Source organism: Lucilia cuprina, chromosome 6, assembly GCF_022045245.1.
Source record: "Lucilia cuprina isolate Lc7/37 chromosome 6, ASM2204524v1, whole genome shotgun sequence".
Lineage (NCBI taxonomy): Eukaryota > Metazoa > Arthropoda > Insecta > Diptera > Calliphoridae > Lucilia > Lucilia cuprina.
The window spans coordinates 36988861-37004976 of NC_060954.1; the positions used below are offsets into that span (position 1 = coordinate 36988861).

The window sequence follows — 16116 nt, forward strand, 5'->3', positions numbered from 1 at the left end:
ATTTTCAAAAAAAAAAAAAAAAATCAGTTAAGTATTATCCATAAATATCTTGTGGCATTAATTACACTCGTCATAACTATTTTTACGTATCATTAAATACGCAAGAATCAGGTACTTACGACAAAGTGTTGATAACAACTTTATCGCCATTCTGAATACTATATTGACGTGCGAACATAGAGCGGTATGTTGTGTTCTATCTGAAGTATTCATATTATAATATATTTATGTATTTTGTTAGATCACCTTGATTATTGATGAAGATAAAATTGATAAACAACATAACATAACATTGACTATGCGTCAGATATTGTTATAATTTAAATTCAGTCTCTCTAAAACAGGGATCGAATTATCGGCCATATTGTTAAAATATAAAGTTTCACCCAAAAAATATAATTTAACAGTTTAAAACCATTAAATTCATATTTTTGGTTATGAGTTCTGGGAAAGTTTGCAAGGAACCAAGCAAACTACTGCGTAATATGCGGAAGTCTAACCAAAAGTATATATTTCTTAATTTAATAAATTTGCAAGTTTCGTGCAAACTAAGAATTTATTATTTATCTGTGCAAAATTATCTTAAGTGAGTATTGATTATGGCGAAACGTATAATCTTTTGAAGCATATGTATAACGGAAAACTTTAGAGATTGAGCGGTAGGATACGAAATTAATAAATAAATATATAAAAGTGGATTTCATGTTAAATATGATATTCAGATTATTACTATACGCACAATTGGGACGAACGACGAATTTTCGTCGTCAGATATAGAACACACTAAAGTATATGAAAATATGCACAATCCATGCGTATGACGAAATTCGTCATACATAACGAACTGTGCGATAGGTTTATTTCTATTTCTTACGCAGACGAACGACGAATTAATTGGGGAAAATTGTTTTAAAACTAATTCCGGTATCCCGAATTTACTGAAATTTAGTGGTTGTGATTACCGCTAATGACAATACAATATTATGTTCGAATATTCGAAATTATATTCGAAAATTCGAAGTTACGTTTGAAAAAATTTTTATGCTCTTAAAATAATCTCTGGGTCATAAAAACTAAAATTTTCGAAAAATGTTTAAAGCCATTAAAACAATTTTTAAAATTCAAAGGATTCATACAAACTCTAGAAATAACTTCTAATTCGTTGAGAAAATTAAAAATATGTGCAAGTTTTGGTGATTGTTATTTATTTTTTTTTTCAATTTTCTTAACGACTTTTTTAGATTTCACAAATACTGTAGATAAGTCAAAAATTGCCCAAATTGTCTGAAATTTGTCAGTTTGGAGTACACTTAATGACACTACAATGCTATGTTGCAATATTTAAAATTAAGTTCGAAAATTCGAAGTAATGTTCGAAAAAATTTTGAAGCTGTTTAAATAATCTCAAAATTGGGGATATTCACAAAAATATAATTTTAGTTCTTTTCGAGGCCAATTTCTTACATTTTCTAATTACGAAAGAATATTCGAATAAATTTTAAAGCTGTTAAAATTATCTTAAAATCGTGGAGATTCACAAAAAAAATAAATTTTTGTTCCTCTTTCTTTTTTCAATTGCGAACAAACAAATTTTGAAACGAATTCGCAATAGGAATAATTTGATTGTGTTCCATTTGACGAATTTACGCAACGAATTGTTGTCGACTAGTTCGTCGTGCTATACGAAATTCGCCGCTCGTCCCAATTGTGCGTATACCATATATTTTTAAAGATTGAAAGTATCGGCTGGAATAGTCGACCACGATACTCTTAACTAGTGAGCATATTAAAATGTTTTTTTTTTTTAAATATTTTAAATAAATATTTTTTTTTTAAATTTGTTGACAAAAAATGAGGTTTCTTTCTCTATTAGAGCCTTATAAATTTTGTATGGGAGCTACAGATGCGATATAATGACCCGACTTTACCTATTTTCAATAGGTTGCGTTCGTGGGTTACAAGAAGAGTACATTTCATTAAATTATCTTGAAATTTGCGACCTGTATAGTGCGCAAAAGGTTTGCTGAGGGACGGACATTCCTCTATTAACGTTGAATTTTTTAATAAAATAATATCGAACTTATTAGTAAACATTAAGAACGGGTTAATCAAAAACAACAGAAAACGTCACTGTTTGTTATCAAAACAATGCATGTTTTATAAAAAAACAATTGTAAATGTAATATGAAAATAAATGAAAACTTAAATTTAAAACAAAAAAATATATTGTGAGGTCCCATAATTTATACTAATCGATAGATCAAACATTTTAATGTTTATTCAATAAAAATTGTATTCAATAAATTGTATCCATTGGGCGCTTAAACTAGAAAACAAAATTAGCTGATTAAGGGCGAGTTTTTCTGATAAAGATAATCTTCATTCTTTGGTTAAACCTGGTTTAATATATGATTCGTGTTTTTCAGTTATCAGTAAAGTTACATATTATCTTAGTTTAACTGAGTGTAATTAGCCAATTAAAGTGAGAAAACACAATTAACAAAAACAATAAAACAATGACTTCGGAAGATGAAAATCTTAATATTTTAAGTAAATTGCAATTTTCTGATTTGTTTTGTTTCATTTATTATTGTTTTAAATGTTTATTTAACATTTTTCCAAAATTGTCCATTTTGCAAAAGTATTGTTTGCAAAAAACAGCTGTTCGTTGTTTATGTTTTTGTGTAAAAAGTTGGCAATACTAACAAAGTTAACTGAACTTAAATCTAAATCTGAAAAACACAATAATCAGTTAAAGTCCGCCTAAATTTGTTCCGAGTTTAATCTAACAGCAAGTTAAGCCTAGTTTAACTGAGGAGTAAGTATTCAAAAACAACTTTCAAAATTAATTTTAGTTTAATCCCTAATCCTTCACCTTGTGCTAATACTGAAAATATTTGGCAAGATTATATTGATGTGTTATTATAATGTGTCCAGATGTTTCTTTTCTAGAGTTTATATTAGATTTTGAAAATCTTAAGTGAACTACAAAGAAAAGATAAATATTTATGTATGTTGTTAAATTTCATCATGTCTCTAAGAGATTACAGTACTGAGCAAATGTGCAAAATGTCAATCAGTTTAAAGTTATATTACAACATAGTACATATGTAAGTACATACTATTTATCTTTTATCGATAACATATTATTATGCGATTTAGTCCCGTTAAATCCAGCTACGTTTATCGTTTAACCTGTAAATATTCTGCCGGTTAAAATATTTTTTTGTATGAAAACTGTCAATAAAATATAAACAAAAATTGAGATATTCATTGATTAAACCTGGTTTAATATATGTTTTGTGTTTTTCAGTAATCATGATTACTGCAGTAATGTTACTTATTATCTTAATTTAACTGCAATTGGCCAATTAAGCCTAAGTTATAAATGAGAACAAAACCGATAAAATAATGAATTCGGAAGAAGAAAATCATTATATATTAAGTAAATAGTATTTTTTGATTACCTTTATGGATATTATTATTGTTTTAAATGGTTATTTATATTTTTTCTAAAATTTTACATTTTACAAAAGTGATATTTGTAAAAAGCAGCTGTTCATTGTTTATGTTTTTGACTGACTGAAAAGTTGGCAATACTAACAAAGTTAATTGATTCTAGATCCATAACTGAAAAACACAATCATCGGCTAAAGTCAGCCTAAATTTGTTCCGAGTTTAATCTAACATCAAGTTAAACCTAGTTTAACTGAGTAGTAAGAAACCCGCTCTTAGTTATAAGACATCAAATCGAACTATTTGTTTATCAATCTTTAGAAAAATTTTAAATATTTTTTAACTTACACAGTTTTGTTCAACACTGTATTTTAGAGAAATTTAATCTTTCTTTTTTAGTGCTAATTAGGCTTCTTAATTTTTATGATTTTCCTACTAAATTTGAGCAAAGCAACAATAAGCGGAATATTTTTTAAAAACAAAATTTACTACTTAAAAATGTTATAAAAAAACATTTGATTATTGCACTTAATTATAGAGATTTTATAATGAAAACTACATCTACATACACACGTAGGTACCTACATATGTATGGATGGATTTTTGTTAGTTATATTCTAGTTATAATATAGATATAATATTCAAAATATTATAAATATGAAATATCGGAATTTAATATGGTTTACACTATTTCCAATTGTATTTTATAAGTTTCTTATTGTATTTATGAAAATTTCGAGGCATATTTATATATTGAGTATCTGGTGTTCAAAGGTAATTTGTATGAACTTTGTAAAATTCATTCTAAAAGCTTTGAATATTTCTCAATTGGTTGCCACCGTGTGAAGGTTATCAGACTGGAGCATTGTAATTAAGTACTAGCCATTTTGAAAATCTTGATTCTACTTCGCAATAGGGTTCTATAAATCGACTTTCGAATAATCGAACAATCGACTTTTTGTCGAAAAAAGTCGAAGTCGACTTTTTTGTTCCAAAAAGTCGATAACTCGACTATCGTCTATGAAAAAAGTCGAAAAGTCGACTTTGTAAATAAAAGTCGAAAAGTCGGAAAAAGTTGAAAAATTCGGAAAAAGTCGAAAATAGTCGGAAAAAGTCGAAAAAGTCGGAAAATAGAAAGAAGTCGAAAAAACTCAAAAAATTGCAACAAATAGAAAAAATATAAATAAATTTTTTTATTAATAATAATAAATAATAATATAATGTTAAATGGCAACATTATAAATGTACGCTTCTGGCAACTTTATAAATTTTTAACTCTGGTCGGAAAAAGTCGAAAATAGTCGAAAAAAGTCGGAATGTCGAAAATAGTCGAAATAAAGTCAAAAGTCGAAAATAGTCGAAAAGTCGGAAAAAGTCGAAAAAGTCGACTATTTATAAAATATTAAAAGTCGAAAAGTCTAAAAATCGACTTTTAATTAAATGAAAAAAGTCGAAAAGCCGAAAAATCGACTTTTAACTAAATGCAAAAAGTCGAAAAGTCGATTTTTCATAAAATAAAAAAAGTCGAAAAGTCGAAATGCCGACTCTTCATAAAATGCAAAAAGTCGACTTTTCAGAAAATGCAAAAAGTCGAAAAGTCAACTTTTCGTTTCAACTATAGAACCCTACTTCGTAATTTATGCAATTTGGGTGTAGCCAATGAATTGCTACATTCATTCATTCAGTGTCAGTTTAATCAATAGCCTGTTATCGTTCTCGGTTGGGTTATAGAGAGATTTGAACTATGGACAGCAAATGCTACTGAAATTACAGCAAGCGCCTTTTAAGCCGTAGGTGATGTGTGTTCCGTCTAATAACATTCTGACAGGAGTAATTGATGGTTAATGAGTCCAAAACTTAGCTTAAAGACTATATGGACATCCATGGTCTGAGATTTAATTTAATAGATATTTACACTAGTTAAAAGATTTTTAAAAAAATATTCAACTAACTACTAATAAAAATATAATTTGTATTTTTTTATCTTCTAACATTTTATAATGATTAGTCAGTTGTCTAAGTAAATTTCTAAAAACTACCACTTTTATTAAGAACAATAATTATTAAAAAAATCTTAGAAATATTAGCGCAAATATTACATTTCATTTTATATGTGTATTTAACTAACAAATCACGTTTATAATTAAAACGTTTATTATATTTAATGCATTTAGTTTGTTTGCTAACAAATAAGTCATTTTTTTCAAAAGTATCTTAAGTACAATTAATTAGAAATTGTTTTAAAAAAATTGTAATTCGCTAATTAATTCTCAAAGAGAATCCTTAAATTAAACTCTGTTCTTTTATAAAAATTTCAAAAAAAGCTTAGATAGACTTGTCTTATTTTAGAAGAAAGTGGATTATATTTCTAAGTAAACTACATTTTAAATAAAAACACAGACTTTTATTTAATATGAAGTGCTCATGTTAAAATAAATTTTTTACTTATTTATATATTATTTTTTTTATTAAATAACCCCCTAATTATCTTTTATGGCAGTTATAAACCAAAAAATTATATATATAAAAAAGGTGTTAATAACATTCATAGAACTGTTTTGCGATTAAAGTGAAAATTTATTAATATGCATTTAAAAACAAAATATAAAACAATTAATTAATTTCGCGGCACCTTTTCGAAGAGTTCAATATCATAAATCAATTTGCACGTGTTTTTCTTTCTAACAAAACGGAAATGAAAAGTTTGTATTGTGTGAGTATAGTTAAGGAATAGAGATAGTTAAAGTCTAGTACATAGTTTAATGTTTAAGTAATCGAAAATCTTAATATAATCGATTTCCTTATAATTTAAAGCTAATGTTTTCTAGAGCAGGCAAAATGTGTTTAATATTTTATTTATTAAATATTTTCATTTAATCTATCTATCTATCTATCTATCTATCTATCTATCTATCTATCTATCTATCTATCTATCTATCTATCTATCTATCTATCTATCTATCTATCTATCTATCTATCTATCTATCTATCTATCTATCTATCTATCTATCTATCTATCTATCTATCTATCTATCTATCTATCTATCTATCTATCTATCTATCTATCTATCTATCCATCCGTCTATCTATCTATCTATCTATCTATCTATCTATCTATCTATCTATCTATCTATCTATCTATATATCTATTTATCTATCATAAATATGTGATGAAGTGTAAATACAATTATTCATAGCCGAATTTAAAAATTTATTTTATTGTTAGAAATACAGTTTGTATTTTTTTAATATAAAGTTGTAGCTAATACTATACGTTACATACAAATGCTTTTTAACATGATTGCTTACATTATTTTCCATTTTTAGGATATTGCTATTATTATAATAATTATTACAGTAATTAATAATATTTTTGGCTAAAGTCTTTCGTTTTTAAATCTTTCCCTTGCCTATTCTATTTATGTTTCTTTTGCAAAAGTCTTTGTTCTTCTAGCTTTTCATTGATGGCCATAGGAACACGTCTTGTGCGAAATACAGTCCATAACGATACAATCCAACTGACAATAATGGTGGCATACAGTATAGGCGGAAAGGCACGTTCATTACCCACTGGTATTTCTGCACGTAAAGGTGATTTTATTTTAACATCCACCTTGACATATTTCCAATTGCAAGGTTCATTCCATTTTGCCAACGTTTGGTGACTCGTTGATTCTTTAATATTTGGCACTTTTTCATCTAAACAATAGAGGGTGTTAGGCTCTATATGCAGTTCATTTTCTAACAAATTTTGTTCGTGTTTAGGACAATTGATAAACATTGTGGGTGTCTTTATATCGACTGATACAGAGGAACTGTAATACAAATATTTATTAAAAGGAAATCTTATTTATTAGAGATAACTTTACCTTTCATCATTTGGTGCATGGTAGCGAAAATGTATGGGCAATGTTATAGTATCAGTTATTTTGGGTACACCTTTGAGAAAAACTTCAAATGGTTTAGATTGCTCTGTTGGTTTTTCAATATCAACAAAGGAGGGATAAATGGCATCAAGCTGAAATGTTAAGTTGTGTATTAAAAATATAAAAAATTATATTAATTTATAATAATTTCTGTATAGTTTGAGCAACATCCTTTGAACATTTCTATAGTTTAAATTTTAAACTTTAAAAAAACACAAAACCAAAAAATTAACAAAGAGTTATATAAATACTTGTTTACGTCTTGTAATGTTTTTTTTTATCGTAAATAAATTTGGCCAAAAAGATAAGATATTTTGTGAATTTAATATAAACATTTTTTTATATTAGGCATTTTAAAATATGTTTATGATTTCTTAATTTAAATGCGTAGTGTTTATTATTTTAAAAAGATAAGTTTAACAATTTTTAATGAATCATTTAGAATTAAAATCTCTAAAAGCAAAAATGTAAACATTACTACGTGATGTATTTCATGAAGTCATCAAAATTTTCATTAGCGGAAGTAAAAGTAGCTATTTTGAATATAATTTGTCAAAGTGTTGGGAATGTTGTTATTCTCCTGGAGAAGACTTTCAAATTGAAATCAAATTCATAATTAAAAACAATTTAATGGAATTTAAAGCTTGTGAATTAACGGCCCGAGATGATCAGGAAAAAAACTAATATAAATAGGTAGATAGATAGATAGATAGATAGATAGATAGATAGATAGATAGATAGATAGATAGATAGATAGATAGATAGATAGATAGATAGATAGATAGATAGATAGATAGATAGATAAATAGATAGATAGATAGACAGACAGACAGACAGACAGACAGACAGACAGATAGATAGATAGATAGATAGATAAATAAATAGATATATAGATAGACAGATAGATAGATAGATAGATAGATAGATAGATAGATAGATAGATAGATAGATAGATAGATAGATAGATAGATGGATGGATAAATATAATATTATTCCACTATTTTCATTATTCATTATTATATTTTACCTTTTTCAATCGCTTCAGGTCATCCAGCTGATCGACACTTACATACACTGATGCCGGCAAATGCTGTTTTAAAACGTATTCACACTCCTTACCCGCCAATGGATAATCGAATTGCACAGTATAGATAAGATATCTAGAAATTTTAATTTCCTCCAAACTACTTTAGACATTCATCCAATAAGAAATTTTCCTTTACTTACCGATGGAATCCAGCATCGGTTAATTCCACATCTACTATGGGAGTTTGTATTACATCGTTTTCACTGTGTTGTCGCGAAGACACAATTGTTAAAAGAAAACAAAATGCCACAGAAATCCACTTCATTTTATTAAATTTTCATAAACAGCATAGAAAAATCTATGGTAAACAAAATTACTTTTTTGTAAACAAAAAATATTTTTCCAAACATGTGTTGTGACAGCTGTTGTTATTGTTGTCAATAAGCTGCGAAAAACGCTGAAATGAGAATAATGATAAATTGTACTAAAATATTCGGCTGTTTTGTATAAAACAAAATTTTATATGAAATTTTATTTTTTCAAAATAGAATATTAATTTAGTTAATAAATATGATTAAGTAAAACCTGTTATACGGACAATGTAATATGATAAAATATAATTGTTTCTATTAAAAACATTGTTATAGCGAAAATTAGTCTTGATGTTCAAAAAACGTAAGATGGTCAAATATGGGCCGATCTTCGGTAAATTTGGGAAAGGGATATATATTTAAATAACAGTTAGTTTTGTTGAGTTTCATTGCGATACAAATTGTTACAAGTCAATTTTAGACGTTTAAGACATTTTTTGAAGGGGGGTTTGTATGGGGGCTAGGGTCAAATAAGGGCCGATCCTTACGAAAATCTGCAGTGTAATTTATAATTATATAAAACTTATTTGTGCCAATTTTTGGAGAGATATTTGACGTAATTATGGCTTAAAATGTTCAAATCGGGAGGTACGGTTGTATGGGAGCTAAGTGAAATAATGGACCGATTTCAACCATTTTCAATAGGCTTCGTCCCTGTGCCAAAAAATATGCTTGGTCCAAATTTCATCAAATTGCGGCCTGTACTTTGCGTACAAGCAAACCTGGCGGACGGGCATGTCTTAATCGACTCAAAAAATGATTCTGAATCGATCGGTATACTTTAAGGTGGGTATTGGACCAAGGTGGGTATTGGAGCAATATTTGTGTATGTTACAAACATCAGCACAAACGTATATTACCCTCCCCACTATAGTGGTGTAGGGTAAAAAACCCAATAGAGTTGTAATTCAGGTCTGAGTTGGGGAACAACTCTCGCGTCATCGTTTTTATTTCTTAAGTACGGTCAGGCTTGTGCTTGTTACTGGGCTTTCGACAGAATTACTCCTCACCCCGCACTGATTTAATGCACTCTTCGTATAACAGTTCTAAGTTATGCGTTGTCTTCATTAAACGCGTGCTTTCGTTTTACCTCAGAGTGAGGTTATGTTTTTAACTGGCGGAGACCATAAAATACTCACGATATAACTTGGTGGAGACCATTAAAACTCTTAAAACTTTTTTCTGGTGGGGACCATTAATACTTTTGATGAAATTAAGCCCGAATGTTCCAACTTCCTATATAAAGGTATAGGTCGTTTGGTGGGGATTTCTCTGGACAAACGTGTGATAACCTGGCAATATGAGTGCTTAATGCACCGCCATTCTAATTAAAACCCCCCAAAATTTATTCTAAATATAAAACTGTTATACACAATTTCTTTCAAATAAAATACCTGTTACAAACAATTTTTCTAAATAAAAGCAATTAAGACACAATTCCATACAAAGAAAATAAATGCAATTTTAAGTTTCAATATCCAATCGTTTTATTTAAAGATTTGTATATTTTCTTGTTCTTATATTCCAGTATTCCAAAATTAATTTAAATAAATAAAGTACGCGCATATGTTTTTATCTCATATACATTCTCCTATATATTTCAGAACCTTCTCGTGCCAATCTATCCGCCATTTCATTTCCCTTTATACCTTTATGAGCTTTTACATAATTCTTAAAAAAAATTGGAATCGTTATTTTTTTTTTTTTACATACGAATTAAAAACTTAAACAAAAATTTACCCATTTTATTAAAATCTTATCATCTTCCAATAATGAATCCAATTCCAGAAAGTCTGTTAAATTTTTAACTGGATCACCATTTTTTAAACGCCAATCTTTTGCCTTCCATCCTTTTATCCAGAGTGTTATGGAATTAATTAGAAATTGGGAGTCAGTGCTTATACATAGCTTGGTAATACCTAAACGTTTGGCAGCTTTAATGGCATAAATTGCTGCTTGTATTTCGCCAACATTATTAGTAACGCGACCATTTACGGGTTTACCAGCATTACTGGAAAAAAGTTAAATACAGAACTTTATTAATCATATTTCAAAGAGCCCATTGATAGTTTTGAGTCTTGATTAAAAAATTATTAAGAAAATCTTCTTACAGAACATGATTATCGCCAAAATATACACCATAGCCAGCACAAGCATTCCTTTGTCCATTATTAAAACATGAACCATCTGTATAGACAATAACGTAACCCTCCGAATCTAGAAGAAATTCCATATTGTCAATATATTTTATAGCAACCGGTTCCCATACAACAGATTCATGTCTAGGTATTTTACTTGAGGAACTGCCCGTAAAATTATCAGCTTTACGTTTACGATTATCTGAAGTATCGGCTAGTCCTTCAACTTCAGCTAAAGCGTTTAACTATAATATATATCATATATATAGAAAAAAATAATTTTTCGTATTAGTTTTTCTTTTACCAAATCCTCATCTGTTAATTCACAATTATCTCCATCACAAGGTGGCCAGTACTCGTTTGGATCCTCTTCTTTCTTAGGTCTATTCTTTTTTGTATCAACTTTGTATAATACATTAATGCCTTCGGCATGATAAGCCCCAATGAATTCTTCCGCTTCTGAACGAGTTGGAAATTTCTTATATCTGGACCCTCTATAACCTTTTATTTGTTCTTCACATTCGGGCCTGCAAAAGTGAGGAATTTTTTGTTATTATAAATCTTGTACTTTTCATAATACAAAAAACAAATCGTTTAGTAAAATTTGTTTTATTTCTTGTTGTAACTGGATGTTCTTCCCTGAGGAAAAACATCTGGTTGATACAGCTGTTGCTGAGTTGACAATCTTTGGACGATTGAGAATCGGGTCGTTGATTTGTTGACGAAAGAGAAGAAGTTTCCGAGTACGGGAAACTCCGTACCATTTGTAATACAGCTTTGGCTGAAGGAAAATCATCGTGCGTCATTGCCATTATCTCTTAAGGGTAATCAGGCTGTCCTTTTTGCAACCGCGTTGGTTTAGAGTGTGGCGTCGGATAACGGTACCGCGTTTCTGTTTTTCGAATTTTACATATTAACCATATGCATTCGGATTTATAACCCAACTTTTACGTACTTTGATACGTAGTGGAAAACCATAAAAAACTCATTGGATTTTAGTGGAGACCATTAAACTCATTATCTTAGTCTAAGCGATCTGGTTTTCTATACAAAGGTATAGGTCGTTTCGGCATTACTTGGTCAAGGTTTCTTGGATTGTTACGCTGGCACTATGCGTGCTTTATGCGGCGCTATTTAAATTCCCAGCAGTTCGACGGGACAGTCCCGAACTGACCACATAACCTACTACTTGTGGTGGCCCCTAGCCACCTGACTACCCAGGTGACCGACCATTTTAACATGGGCTTTTCCTACGAGGAAGTCAATCGTCACTCTACACCCTACAAAGAGACAGTAAAGAGACGATTACCTCCGCTCTGGCTTACAAAAGGGACACTGAAGTGACGACTGTCTTTATTCTCGATTACAAAGGCTACATTCGTGACGAATGACAAAAAAATACGAAATACGATCATTCAGGTGGGTAACTATTAGTGGAAATTAGTGTCTTTTTCGTATGCATTGACTCTTTGTCGAATTGCTGGGCCCAGCAGTTCGACGGCACAGTCCCGAACTGACCACTTAACCCACAACTTGTGGTGGCCCCTATCCACCTGACTACCCAGGTGACCGACCATTTTAACATCGGCTTGTCCTACGAGGAAGTCAATCGTCACTCTACACCCTACAAGGAGACAGTAAAGAGACGATTGCCTCCGCTCTCGCTTACAAAGGGGACACTAAAGTGACGACTGTCTTCATTCTCGATTACAAAGGCGATCATCATCAGGGTTTTTAGATTAAAAAATTGCGACCAAGGGCTGTCAACCCAGCAACAACAATACAACCGATTGTAAAATTTGATAAAGTTTAATTTACTAAAGGAATAAATAACAGGAGTGATATTTGTCTATTTTAAATATGATAATTTAACATGTTAAGGTAATTTAAGTGTTATAGTGACCACGTTTCCACGTTACGATCCAAATTGATCACGCTTATTTGGACAGAAAAACAATCGGGCATTAGTAAATCGACCCAGCAAGTTATTTTAATAGTTAGTATACACACTTTAAAATGGGTGTTACAAACCTCAGTACAAACATACAATACCCTGCCTACTACAGTGATGTAGGGGATAAAAAAAATTTTGTAATACATAGATCATATACAAACAATAACTCTATAAATTTCAACGGATTTGTGTCCTTTTATAGAGTCATTAAATATATTCAACTTTTCTTAACACATTAAGTTATTAGCTTTCTAATTATTTATACAATTAAAAATATTGACAGAAAAGCATAGAGCCGGTTCACCACATAAAAACCCACAAATTTTCATATTACCAAGTATTATAAATTCCAATTTTACGACCCTTTGCCACAGCGTAAAAAGACATTATTCGATTTATTTGAATATTATTGAATGCAATTTTTAATAATTGCATTTAATGAAAAACTATTAATTCTTTTCTAAAGAAACACAATTTGTATACGGATAAAAGAAGAAACTACAAATTTGGATATAAAGGAAAAAAGCAAAAAAAAAAAACAGCTGTTTAAAACTTTTTACATCAGTGGTGTAAAAATAGTAGTAAATAAATAAAGTATTATTTAAATTTTAATAAAAGTTTAAATACATATAAAACGAAATTAAAGAAATAATATTTTTAAAATGTTTTTATTTTAATTTTTTAATAAGTTTTTTATTATATATTATTTACTTAAAAAATATTACATACTAAAGCTTTTATGCCTAATTTTTACAACTCTGTTAGTTAGTGTCAAAACGGGTGGAATGAAAAATTTAACAACAAAAATTCAGTTGAGAAAAAATTTTTAGTGGAAATTTTCATCTCATATATTTGCAGCTGTCGTTTGTGTTTTAATAAAACGTTAATATATTCTATTTGTGTTTAAATATTCATAACAAAACTATTTAATACCAAAATTGATGGTAAATTAACAAATAAAATATCAAATACCTTAAAATGTAAACGAAAATAAAAGTGCAGTGAAAAAAAAAAAAACAAATTGATTAAAAGAAAATACAAAAAAATCAAAAGCAGTCAGTCTGCCAAAAACGAAACGAGTTTTTTTTGCTTGTATATTTTGTTATTGTTTTCTTTATTATTTATGTGTGTGATTTTCGTTTTCTCTTAAGTTTTCTTCTTATTTGCGGTATCGCTATTAAAAATCAGTCGCCGCGACTTTAGAAGTTTGTGCGTATGTGATTGATATTGGAATTATTTTGTTTTTTATTTTGTTATTAAAAATAAAATAAAACTATTTAATACTCTCGTTTTTGTTTTTATTTACACACTCATATGCTAATTTATCAAATTAATTAATTATTCATGGGAGTTGTGTGTTTCGTGTTTATTATTGTAAACTTGTGATGATAAAATTATGTAAATTTATTAAGTTTCAAAAACAGTTTATACGACATCGCATTATAGTAAACAAAATAAATAAACGTAACAAAATTATAAATAAAATTCTTTAAAAATATATATTAAAAAGTGAAGTTATACTATTTTTCGATTTGCTGTTGCATTGCATTTGCTGCTGTGTATTTAATGTATGTGGCTGCTCATTCCTAAATATTCTTAGACGGTCAATTGCCACCATAAAGTTGTTTTATATTATTTAATATCCTTTTCGTGATTGTTTTGCTGCTGCTCTTGTTGTTTGTAGGGCAATGAATTTAAAGGGTCTCCATAATTATAATAATACTCCAAGCAGTTTTAATGATTGGATTTCTGTGCGGTTAAATAGGTAAGTTTTTTTTTGTTGTTGGTTAGTTGTAAATAAATGTTTCCATGCAGTCAACTCTAGCGGTAGTGAGTAATAGATACAATATTATTGAATTATTAATACAATTGTACGTTCATTCGACTATAGATTGTAGGAAATATATATGGATCAGAGCAGAGTATTGTTTACAGTTGAGGTTTATTTTTCCAATATTTTCTTATACATATTTTATTCAATTGCCTATCAATTGTTGGTAACGTTTCAACAACTATGTAGGTATTTGATTGATTTTAATTAAACTACCTATTTATTTAAGGTGTTTCCCTCTTTAAATACACTGTCCAACAAAATTTTTAAAAAATCGAAACCCAAAGGACAGTGCTGCACTGATTCCGAAAGACAAGTTCGCTCTGTTAATTAGATGTCCGCCTATATTCCAGGTTCTTATAAGATACAAGGATATATGCATCCATCTACATATGCATGTGTTGTTATCACAATAGCCTCTACACAAGCTAAAGAATCTTTCACAATTACTCTTAATTGATTGTTGTAAATATGCGGGTAATAAAGCAATTGTTTCAAAACTCATTGATAACCATATCCACGATATTGGATAATAAATATAATTCCTGAATATTATTTTACAATATCTTTCATAAATGCTTTTAAAATTAATGTAAAAAAAATAATTTGTAATAATGATGGAATAGCTGTTTTAATTGTGTTTATAAATTCTTTTGACTTATAAAATATTTTAAATGATTAAGAAATCCATTACTCACAATTTAATTACAACTTTTATTAAACAATATAAAGCTATTAACGTGTAAATAATATAAAAATTGTTTTTTTTCTTTGGGGAGAAAAGCAACAATAAATAGAATAAACCTATAAAGGGAGCATTTGCCTAAATACAAGAATTTTATCATTTGATGTTAATTATAATCAAAATAGATATCATAGTACTTACTCATTACAATTCAGGTTAAGGGTTATATTGTATATGTATGACATATTTACAAAATTTGTATGTAGAATTATATATGGTTTTGTTATTTTAGAACATAGATCATTTTTAATGGTCAAACATGTGTAGTTCTATTATTTTGTTCACTTCTGTACATGAAATATATCTTGGAAAAAAATATGACTTTTTGTATATTCAAATGTTAATTCTTCTTAATTAGCACTCTTAACAACCATGGGGAAAATACTATATTATGTTTATTTTTGAAATTAAATAAATATAAAAATACTTTTATAGAAAAGTGTTAAAAACTAAATTTAAAATTTCTATATTCAATTAAAAATCATGTACATTAGGCTGAGTCGAAAAATTTTAATATTACTGCCTCGAAGGTAATATTTTTAATGGGATTTATCATGATTATAGCTGTAGATAATTATGATCTGGATTATAAGATAAAAAAGTAAATTTATTATTCTTTCAAGTGACAATCTCATCTTTTTTAACGAAAATGTACTTTTCGCATTTAA

At 28.6% G+C, this 16116-nt stretch overlaps 3 protein-coding genes across 4 annotated transcripts in view; 1 reads left to right on the forward strand and 2 right to left on the reverse strand.

Annotated features, from left to right (window-relative positions):
• Window positions 1-6646: 6646 nt before the first annotated feature.
• Window positions 6647-8745, reverse strand: LOC111678570 (phosphatidylinositol-glycan biosynthesis class X protein). The gene is made up of 4 exons (XM_023439963.2): window positions 8610-8745; window positions 8410-8542; window positions 7326-7474; window positions 6647-7271 (listed from the first exon to the last, which is right to left on the reverse strand). Exons 1-4 carry the CDS (start codon window positions 8732-8734, stop codon window positions 6872-6874), a joined length of 807 nt encoding a protein of 268 aa, XP_023295731.2. The 5' UTR covers window positions 8735-8745; the 3' UTR covers window positions 6647-6871.
• A 1497-nt stretch (window positions 8746-10242) lies between these two features.
• Window positions 10243-13374, reverse strand: LOC111678569 (ribonuclease H1). Of its 2 annotated transcripts, XM_046955397.1 has the most exons (6): window positions 13207-13374; window positions 11223-11445; window positions 11076-11163; window positions 10892-10997; window positions 10521-10791; window positions 10243-10451 (listed from the first exon to the last, which is right to left on the reverse strand). In XM_046955397.1, exons 1-6 carry the CDS (start codon window positions 13305-13307, stop codon window positions 10353-10355), a joined length of 888 nt encoding a protein of 295 aa, XP_046811353.1. In that variant the 5' UTR covers window positions 13308-13374; the 3' UTR covers window positions 10243-10352. The 2 variants fall into 2 exon arrangements, with proteins under 2 accessions (XP_046811353.1, XP_023295730.1); XM_023439962.2 differs by having other exon boundaries at window positions 10892-11163; window positions 13207-13373.
• A 312-nt stretch (window positions 13375-13686) lies between these two features.
• Window positions 13687-16116, forward strand: part of LOC111678578 — a 38705-nt gene continuing 36275 nt past the window's right edge. Inside the window, exon 1 of the mRNA XM_046953685.1 lies at window positions 13687-14637. The gene's annotated coding sequence lies outside the window, so the exon portion shown is untranslated. The remainder of the gene's footprint in view (window positions 14638-16116) is intronic.